Raw genomic sequence first — 10,417 nt, forward strand, 5'->3', positions numbered from 1 at the left:
AGCAAATTGCAGGATCTGTTGCCAATAATAAAATTCAGGCTTAGGTAAAAATCAGCATTTTGGAAAACTTGTATTCATCACTGTGAGTCTATCAGCTTCCAAATATCTAAAGGCTTTTATCGTGAGATCAGGGTGATAGTAATGTGATTTTGGGATAATATTTAATAAAATGTGTCAAGATTTGAAAAATCTGGGTAACTCAGTAAACCAATATTTTTCAAATTATTAATACCAAAACATGGTCTTCCAAAATTATGCATAGGTAAATTTCCACTCAAAGTGAAAAACAGGGCCAAGTACAGTGGCTCATGCCTGTAATCCCAACATTTTAGGAGGCTAAGGTGGGAGGACTGCTTGAGGCCAGGGGTTTGAGGCCACAGTGAGCTATGATGGTGCCACTGCACTCCAGCCTGGGCAACAGAGCAAGACCCTTTCTCAAAACATAACAAAAACAAAAAACAAAGTAAAAACAGACCAACAGATGATAATGTAACAATACCAAAAGTCCATCGGCACAGTTTCAGATTCTGTTATCACAACAACCTGTAAGAAACTCTACCATTCATCCAGTCCGGGTGTACCATCAGAGAAGAGTGTCCATGATTACCTGAAAAGGCGGCTCAGCCCTGTGAGGCCAGATCTCTTCATTGATTTCAACCAAAACACACTGCCACAGATGCAACGCAGATGCAGACAAACATTCAAGAGACTGCAAAACTGCAAAGCCACGTCCCTCTTCTCACTGGATTTTTTTGTTTTGAAAAGTATTTTTCATAAAATGTTAACATGTTATTTCTATTAACATGTCATTAGTTTATGGGTTTTTTTGTTTTGTTTTTTGTTTTTTTGGGGATGGAGTCTTGCACTGTCCTCCAGGCTGGAGTGCACTGGCGCGATCTCGGCTCACTGCAACTTCCACCTCCTGGGTTCAAGCGATTCTCCTGCCTCAGCTTCCTGAGTAGCTAAGATTACAGACACCTGCCACCATGCCCGGCTAATTTTTGTATTTTTAGTAGAGACATGGTTTCCATGTTGGCCAGGATGGTCTCAAACTCCTGGCCTCAGGTGATCCTCCTCCCTCAGCCTCCCAAAGTACTGGGATTACAGGCGTGAGCCACTGCGCCTGGCCTTTTCTTTTCTTCTTTTTTTGAGATAAAGTCTTGCTCCATCACCTAGGCTGGAGTGTAGTGGCGTGATCTTGGCCCACTGCAGCCTCTGCTTCCCAGGTTCAAGCAATTCTCCTGCCTCAGCCTCCTGTGTAGCTGAGATTACATGCATGCGCCACCACGCCCAGCTAATTTTTGTATTTTTAGGAGAGACAGGGTTTCACCATGTTGGCCAGGCTGGTCTCGAACTCCTGGCTTCAGGTGATCCTCCTGCCTTGACCCCCAAAATGATGGGATTACAGGCGTGAACCACTGAGCCTGGCCTGTTGTTATTTTCAATAAGACTTCATGAATATTTTCATATTTTTTCATGAGGGTGGTGTAAACATGTGGTGTAAACATTGCCACTGCAGCCCACAGAGCACAGGAGTGGGGAAGAGATGGACAGCATCATATGGCATTTCCACTAGACAGACACACCCAGACTGCACCCAGATGACGGCGTGGATCACAGTAAGCTAGAAATAATTAGGAAGCAATACATTTTGAGTATTTATTTCCTTTGCTTTTTATAGTATTTCTGTGTTTTACATAATTTAATTAGTTTAATTTGATTTGAATAATGGTTGTGTCCAACAAACAGCTGATGAGATTACTGGAGATGCTACCACAGGCTCTGGTGAGCATGTGCAAGCCTGCTCCAGCACACACTACAGACAGCACCCCAAAACCAAAGCTCCTTGGGCTTCTCAACAGCTGCTAAGAGTGTTGGGGCCAGATGCAGTGGCTCACGTCTGTAATCCCAGCACTTTGGGAGGCCAAGGAGGGTGGATCATCTGATGTCAGGAGTTTGAGACCAGCCTGGCCCAACATGGTGAAATTCCGTCTCTACTAAAAATACAAAAATTAGCCAGGCGTGGTGGTGCATGCCTGTAATCTCAGCTACTCAGGAGGCTGAGGCAGAAGAATCAATTGAACCTGGGAAGCAGACGTTGCAGTGAGCTGAGATCGCACCACTGCACTCCAGCCTGGGTGAGACTCTGTCTCAAAAAAAAAAGCGTGAAGCGGTCCTGAGGCCAAAACGTTTGCACCCCACTAACAGTGATTAAAATACTCGCACCAGAACAACACAGCATTCTGGAAAATACAAAAAACAAGAGATACACACTCAACGCTCCTCAGAAGGAGTCCCAAGGGGGAAGAGATACTGATGGGGGTAAAGGCAATGAATTGATCGATCAATCACTCCACCCTCCAATCGAGAGAGGAGCGGCTCCCACAGCCCTCCAGGCCTGAGGCCTGAAGAAGAGATTTTTCAAAATGGGGGGTCTCTGGGTCAGAAGTCAGCTTGAAGCCTGCCCTTAAACTCTCCCTCTCTGACTCGTTTTCCTCATCTGTAAAGCGGGGTGCAAAGAGTGTGCCCCAGCCCTGGGGTCCGAAAAGCTGGGCTTGGCAGGCGGACCACCAGTCCCGTGGTCCAGCTCCGGGACTCCCCAGCCCTCGGGGCTCTTTCTGCAGCCCCCACCTACCGGAACATAACTGTTCAGCCCCACATCCCACTGTGGATCCCCAACCCCGCCCCTGCCTGGACCCCACCCTCTCCCCTTGCCAGCATCACTGGGCCCCATAGGCCCCCGTGCCCACCTCTTGAAGGAGGTGGAAGCTTTCAGACCTGCACCTGGGGAGCTTTGTCCTGAAATCACAGGGCAGGGGGCTGAAAGTGGAATCGAGCAGCGGGAGGAAGGACAAGAGGTGGGTGCTGCCTGGATGACCCCCAGACACTGGCTCCTTTGGGATCCAAGTCTTGGGGAGGAGGTGGGGTCAGCTGAGAGGGATGTGAGGTAGGGGCTGGGGCAGGGGCCTGTCTGAGTCCTTAACTCAGCACTGATGAGCTCTTGACCAATGACCAAAGATGGCAGGGAGTGGGGAGACAGGTTACAGTTGCTGCGCCCACCCCCACCCCATAGCTGCACCCAGGCTACTGGGGAGGCAGCACAGGGTGGGGTAGTGGGGGGAGGGCACAAAGGGGTTGGGTGGGGGATGGGGGGGACTTGGCCTGCTATGCTTTAGCTTTGAGTTGGCAAGAGCCGTCTGGGGGCAGCAGGTGCAGCAGTTCCGAGGCAGGAAGGGCCTGGCTGGCCCCAGCCCAGGGCTGGCTTGAGGGTCCCAGTCCAGCTTCTACGGACAGCTTCAGATTAATCCCCCAAGGATGAATACGGTGGAGCCCACAGGAAGAAGGATGAGCGGCCCCCAAGTCTCCAGAGCCCCACGTCACCACCTCCACCAGAGCCAGCAGCGCCTCCTCGAAGCTGGCCCCCGGGTCTGTGGATGCCAGGGTCAGGCACGGGGATCCCCGCATTGAGCTCCGGGCAAGGAGAACCAGCGAGGTGGTGGGGTGGTAGGTCTGGAGAGCCCCGGGCCCCTGCCTGCTCCCCTTCCTCCCTCACCGGCCTCACATCCCCAGGGGAGACCCTGCACCCCACTGCCACGGGAGGCGCCTCTGTCAACAAGTGGAAAACCCCCCCTGACCAACGGCCGAGGCCAGGGCCTCAGAGTGTGGACTGGCTACACAGGCACCCCTTCGATCCCCTCTGGACAATTATTGTCTCTTCACAATCAGTGGGAAACTCAAGGACCAGCAAATAGGACCTCCAGGGCCAACCAGGAATGGCATGGCTGAGCCGGGGGTGCAGAGGGAAGGGGCTGGCAGGGGATAGATGGATTTACGGACGGATAGACAGACGGCAGCACAGCCCAAGGCCTCCGCTATGGATTGAAGCTCGACCGTGCAGACCAGGCCGGCAGCCTGGGAGGGGACAGATGACCGCAGGCAGGCAGGTGGGAAGGGTCAGGGCAGGCTCTCCTGGGACGGGCCCCACGCAGGGAAGGGCAAGGAGCTGGGCAGACAGATAGGGGAGCCTCAGACACCACATCCTTGGCCAGGCATCACATGCCCCAGCCAGAGGATGAGCCGTGCCAACCGCAGAGAGAGGCGAGGTGAGCAGGTCCTCTCTCGGGTAGCGGAGTGGTAGGAAGAATCAAGGGCTACTTGGCTGCAACCCCAATAAGCCAGGTTTTGCACCAGCATTTCCCCACCCAGTGTGGGCTGAGACCTGGGTATAACTGGGCACTGGGAGGTCGGCAGCCAGGGAGAGGCGGACAGCCAAGTCGAGGCCATGTGCAAAGGAGAGGCTGTCATAAGCGCACAGGTCAGGGGTCTGTGGAGCACACGGCTCACTCCCACTCGCACAGACACGACCTGCGGAGGCAGGCGGGCAGCCTCAGGAGTCCAGGACGGCACGCCTGGAACTTGGGGAGCCTTTGCCTGACTGAAGATCCTGAGCCCTGAGGAGCAGCCTCGTGGGGAGCCCTTATTGTCCATCGGGCATCAAATGCCAGGTTCAGACACAGAACCTGGGACTTTGTCCCAGGTGCTGGAGACCTCCTGAAGGAGGCGGGACAGAGGAGAACAGGAGTGGATGACCCACACCATCGAGCCGTCCGAGGGAGGCAGTGGGTGGGGCCCAGTGCCAGCCATGGCCCCAGGGCCCCTCCTTCTAGCACGTGGTGGAGCAGAACGACCAGAGCCCTGCCCCCTCCACTGAGACCCCCAGAGCTCGCTGCAGGAGCCCCCATGCCTGATCCTGGCACCCAGACCCGGGAGCCAGCTTTGATAACTAAAACATCCCCACTCCTGTCTCTCTCGATCTAACTGAAGGCGCCCAGAGGAATGCTGGACACTGTTACTGTCGGCAGCTGCTCATCGGTGTGAATCAGTTCAGTGCAGTTTCTGAAAAACAAAATTAGAGACCAACTAGCTATGGGGCTGAAGACAGAGCAACGTGGGCTCTGCCCGGAATTCTTGGGGGCACCTGCCGTGATGGGTATCTGCCTCGCACCGGTCACACGTCTTCACTGCACTGGCTCCACAGCTCCTGCAGGTTCCTGAGTGCCTGCGTGTTCGCGTTTGGGGGCAGGACACACGGATGCCCTGGGCTCAGCCTCTTCTCACCAGAGTCTAAATGCCTGCAAAGCCCTGAGCTGGTGGCCCGGGGCAGGTCCCGGAGGGCACCCCACACATGTGCCATCCTGAGTCCTCTGATAACCTGGGAGGCAGGGGCCTCTATTCCCCCACTTGATAGGTGAGGAAGCTGAGGCCAGGGAAGACCAGGAGCTGCTCAAGGTCACACCTCAGCGCAGAGGCTGCAGCCCCTGCCCGTCCCCTCCTCCCAGGGCTGCCCGGCTCCTGGCCCTGACTCTGCCTTAGGGGAGACTGTGTGGGGAAGGTGGCGCGGCAGTGCCTCAGGAGGTGGCTCCCAGGTGCCCTCCAGCCAGCAAACAGCCCCTTACTGGCTGGCCACACTCAGCACAGCCCAGTCTATGCAGTGCTTGCAGGACAGTGCCGGACTCTTCACAGCCCATCCAGATGCCCACATCCAGAGTGGACGCCACTCCAGCTCGGGCCTCCCTCGTGGGTCCTCTCTGGCCTTGCCTAGTGCCCACAGGTCCTGGGCTCACTCTCCTGGGCACCCCACCCTGTGTCGTTCCAGACTCACCAGGCCCCCTCCCTCTGGCCTCACAGAGGAGGCTGGGAAGCTGGGCAGGGCCCACCCTTAGCGCCCCCCAACCCAACAACCCCAGCCTCCACTTGTCAGAAAAGGCCACGCCTCTCACATGGACAGAGCTCTCCCTCACTCTTACCAGTGCAAAGTCTCTTCCTCCAGGAAGTCCTCCCAGATCTCCTTTTTGGGGGGCCCTTGGTTTCCAGCTCCCAGTTATCAGCCAGTTCAGCCCAGATGATAGCTGCACACCAGGACCCCTCATTTCCTATCAGAGAGGTCATGGTGCCCAGCACCCCTCCCCAAGCCCAGCGACAGGTACAGACTGGGACACAGGTGTGGGCAAACTGACCTGGGATTCATCTTGTGCCTGCCTTGGACCAGGCGTGGCCTCTCTGGCCATCAGTTTCTCAACTCTGCCACAGGCCCATGCCCCTCTCTCCACAGACCCCTCCCCATTTCTCATTTCCTGTCCTAGCTCCCTCAAGGTCCTAAGAGCATCCCAGAGCCCCAGAGCTCCAGAGCCCCAGGGCCCCCTCAGGCTGGCTCTGCTGTCGGACCCACAGTTCTGCCAGGAATTCATTCCTGCTGGTCCCCAGCCAGCACAGGGACACAGGCAGAGCCCCGGACCACCTGCCCGAGCCCCAAAATCACCCATCACTTCCCAGGCCAGCCCGTGCCCACACCAACCCTCTGCACTCTGCACCCCTGTCCTAACCTCACCTGCTAAACCCTGGCCTGGGCACTGTTTCCCACGGAGGCTCCAGGAGGCCTTCATCCACCAGCACTTCCTGCCTCTGGTTGCCGGGCCCCGCCCTCCCCATCTTGACTCTGGGGCCTCTGCCTGACTGTGCCCACCCAGGGCTCACTTCCCCTCCCTGGGCCCAGTGCCGCCCGCTGCCCACCCTCCCCAGCTCACACTCTGCAGGTACCTCCAGGTCCTGGGTCTGCCACAGACGGGTGGAGTGCAGCTCCCAGGGCCTCCAGCCAGGCGGACGAACCCGTTCTCCTGGTTTGTGGCTGGCGCTGCAAGGGGCTTCCCAAGGGCCGCACCCTACGGTCCTGTCCCTGTACTCGGGGCCAGCTTGTGGGCGGCCCTTCCTCAATCCCCAAACCCATGTATAGCTAAAGAGAAGGGAGGGGACATGGCCACACCCCTGAAGCCAGAACTGCCACGATGGGCAGGAGCCACTCCCCTCAAGCAGCACCAGTGCCCACTCCTGCTCTACGCTCCATGCACCTGCCCACCCATGGACCCCGACCTGCTGTGTCCAGCTCCTGGGCCCACCCTGCGCTCCTCGGGGTCCTGAGAGGCCGCTGGGTGCCAGGCAGCAACCCAGGCACAGCAGTCCCCTGTTCTGGTGGTGCTCACACCCCACCAGAGAGGGCAGAGGGGGCAGCACCTGCTGGTGCATCAGATCACCTGCAGGGCTGCCCACCGCACTGGGTGTTAGTGGGGGGATGAGGATACAAACGGTGGTGCTGCACCCTGAGCTCCCTCTCCTCCCCGGCCTCTGAGCTCCCCAGAGCACTGGAACTGGGGTTAGCGGAGCAGCGCAGGCCCTCCAGAGGAAGGATGCCGGATGGGACAACACACCTGCTACTGCTGGGCGGAAGTGGGTGAGTGTGATGGGCGAGGCTGAGAGCCCTGCTCCGGCGCAGGCTTGGTCTGGGAGCTTGTTGGAAATGCAGAACTGGACCTCGGCCCAGGCCCATCCACCCAGACCTGCACTGTGACCAGACCCCAGACGATGTGTGCACTGGGCAGGAGCAAAGCAGGCTCTTAATAAATACCAGCTGATTATTACCCAGTCCCATCCACAGACCAGAAGACGGAAGCCCAGGGAAGTTCAGATGGAATGGGTGTGAGAGCCCCCTGTAAATGGCAGGGCCGCCGGAGGGCACAGCAGGCTGCTGTCAGAGGCCAGCCAGGAAGCACTGTTGTGCAGCGTCCGCAGCAGCCTGGTTTTGAAGCCAGGCGGTACATAGGCTGAGTGGCAAGAGATGGTGAGGCATATCGGGGCTTACTGATTCAAGAACAGGCTCCTCCAGAAGGATGTAAGGTGCTGCCAACAAGAATAATGCTCGGTTTAAAGGCTGTGGTGAACCCCTGCTGGGGCCTGGCACGTGGCTGTCAAGAGACCCAGGACTGGGGCTGGGCCCTGTTGGCCACTTCTGCCCAACGCCTGTGGTTGCTCTCCCTAAAATCCACAGCCTTGGCCAGGAACGGTGGCTCACACCTGTAATCCCAGCACTTTGGGAGGCTGAGGCAGGCGGATCACGAGGTCAGGAGGTCGAGACCATCCTGGCTAACACGGTGAAACCCCGTCTCTACTAAAAATACAAAAAATTAGCCAGGCGTGGTGGCGGGCGCCTGTAGTCCCAGCTACTCAGGAGGCTGAGGTAACAGAATGGTGCGAACCCGAGGCAGAGCTTGCAGTGAGCCGAGATCCCACCACTGCACTCCAGCCTGGGCGACAGAGCAAGACTCTGTCTCAAAAAAAAAAAAAAGAAAAATCCACAGCCTCCGGCTTCCTGACCTCGATCCCCAAACAAGAGAGGGACAGGGTTTGTGAAAAGTCCCAAGGGCTCAAGAGGAGGCTGCCACAGGGAGGCAAGGGTGCCAAGCGGCAAACTCCCCCTCCCCTGGCAGGACCCCCCATGCCCCACCCCAGAACCCTGGAACCAGCCAGAGCTCCCAGGTTGCCTGGTCAGCCAGGAAGGACATGGAGACCCGACTCCCGTCCCACCTCCCTGAGACCCCCTCCAGGCGCTTCCTTCCCTCTGCTGTTTCGGGCAGATGGTCGCTCCACTTCGCCAGAGGTTCTGATCTAGATTCGATTCCCTTTGGGACAAAACTCACTGCCTAATCCCCTATAACTCTACTGGGGAGCCCGGTGGAGAGCAGATGGGCTGTCACTGCCACCTGCCGGCCATCCCAGGATAGGACCGCCATATTCAAGTCGTCCTCAGGAAGGACCCTCGGGGCACCAGAGGCCTTCGAAGCCCCAGTGAGTGAGGAAACTGAGGGTCGCGGGTGCCATTACACGGCCCAGCCAAGGCCTAGAGCCAAGGCTTGAACCGTGGGGGACCCCCAAGCCCCACCTGCCCAGGAACAGCAGACACTGGGACACTTTGTTTCGGGTCCCGCCCAGGCCCCTCCCACTGTGAGGCTGGGATTTGTCGCCCAGGGTGCAGATGAGAAGAGTGGGGAAAGCAGTCCTGAGCCAGGACCGCGGTGGGGGATGCCTCCTAGAGCAGGCCCCCTGTCAGGGGCCCATCCCTAGAACCAAGCGTGAATCCAAAGAAGGAGCCAAAGCCTCCTCCTCAGAATCAGACGTGGAGCCATGAACCCAGGGGCCAGAGCGGCATCTCAAACTGTTATCTAAGCATTGACCAAAACACATGATCACCTCAGCGGCTCCACATGGCGATGCCAGGCTGCCTGGTCCACGGATGAGGGATTCAGCCCAAGGTGCTCAACCCAATCAGAGGGCAGCCTCTGCGTCCAGGAGACACGGGTGCACCTGCGGGGTCAGAACTCCAAAGGGGCGCGGGGGAGCTGGGAGGTTCGGTAGCCAGAGGGCCTGCGGGGCCACCCAGGCCATGCCCCTTCCCTGTAAGAGGGGCCATTCCTGCAGGGTGCGGCTCTGGCTTTGTGACTGGGCTGTGCCAGTCTGGGGATGATCCCACAGCTGAGCTCCTGTAGATGGAAACAGAGGTGAGGCAAGGAACCGGAGGCCCGCCCCACTGAGGTCAGCGGGGCGCAGACGCCCCCTTGTCGTGCCCTGCCTTCCTCCTGCAATCCTGCAGGACTCTCCAGGGCCAAGTGCTGCCCTTGGGGCCAAAAAACAGGGCCTTCTCCTTCACCTGCCCTGCAGCCATTCAGGGATGTGCGGGGCATCTCCTGCCCTCCCTGGCCAGGTGGCCCCAGAGGCACAGGCCGCAGACACCGCGGGCGACCTGCGTGGGCCTCCAGTTCCCGCCCCAGCCCTTCCTGCCCCCAGCTCAGGGCAGGTCCAGCTGTGGCCAGCGGCTGGGGAAGGCTCTATCCCCTCCAGGTGTGCGGCCTTGGCAAGTGCTTCAGGCCTCCCTCCGCTCCTCCCCTGGGAGCAGAGGGGTCGGAGCGCCTGCGATGAGGTTCCCCAGAACACCTGCGGGGCTCAGGCCAGGCAGGGTGGAGGGTGGAGGGCCACCTTCCGCCCGTCCTGGAACCACGCGGCGGCCTCCCGGCTGCCCCCCACCCGCCAGGCCCTGCCTCCCGTGGGCACCAGGGGGGAGTCCACACCAAGCCGGCCGTGTGCTTTTCGCGCGGGATTACTGGGGAAGGCGGCTGCTCGGGGCCTGGAAGGTCCCGGGTCTCGCCTCGTGCCCCTCTGGCCCCCAAACGGACCGGCGCCCCGAAACTGGCCAACCCGCGCTGAGAGCCCGCGCAGCTCAGAGGGCGCGAGGGCGGGACCACAGCGGCCAGCGCTGGGAGCTCGGCTTCCCGGAGACCCAAGCGCAGGCCTCCGTCTCCCCAGCCGTAAATGGGCCCGCAGCGTCTCCACTCCGCAGCGCTGTCCCCAGTGGGAGGGCGGCCCGTGGACGTGCAGGGAGCAGAGCAGGGGCCCGGGGCAGCGCAGGACCCTGGGGGCGCCGCAGCCACGCGGCCGCGAGCCCATCCCACTGCCTCGCCAGCGCCCCTCGCGCGTGCCCCGCCCCCACCTCGGCTCGCTGCCCCGCCCCGCGCTGCGCTGGTTCGGACTCCAG

General features: G+C 59.2%; 1 protein-coding gene across 8 annotated transcripts; it reads right to left on the bottom strand.

Moving 5' to 3' along the window:
- Positions 1 to 1,645: 1,645 nt before the first annotated feature.
- On the bottom strand, positions 1,646 to 10,358 carry LOC129010067 (uncharacterized). 8 transcript variants are annotated; one of them, XM_063660269.1, is made up of 5 exons: positions 6,598 to 10,358; positions 5,006 to 5,909; positions 2,751 to 4,896; positions 2,085 to 2,146; positions 1,646 to 1,994 (listed from the first exon to the last, which is right to left on the bottom strand). In XM_063660269.1, exons 1-2 carry the CDS (start codon positions 7,078 to 7,080, stop codon positions 5,409 to 5,411), a joined length of 984 nt encoding a protein of 327 aa, XP_063516339.1. In that variant the 5' UTR covers positions 7,081 to 10,358; the 3' UTR covers positions 1,646 to 1,994; positions 2,085 to 2,146; positions 2,751 to 4,896; positions 5,006 to 5,408. The 8 variants fall into 8 exon arrangements, with proteins under 8 accessions (XP_063516339.1, XP_063516342.1, XP_063516333.1 ...); XM_063660272.1 differs by having other exon boundaries at positions 1,646 to 1,997; XM_063660263.1 differs by having other exon boundaries at positions 2,085 to 2,243.
- Positions 10,359 to 10,417: the final 59 nt, after the last annotated feature.

The sequence above is a fragment of the Pongo pygmaeus genome, chromosome 1, assembly GCF_028885625.2.
Source record: "Pongo pygmaeus isolate AG05252 chromosome 1, NHGRI_mPonPyg2-v2.0_pri, whole genome shotgun sequence".
Lineage (NCBI taxonomy): Eukaryota > Metazoa > Chordata > Mammalia > Primates > Hominidae > Pongo > Pongo pygmaeus.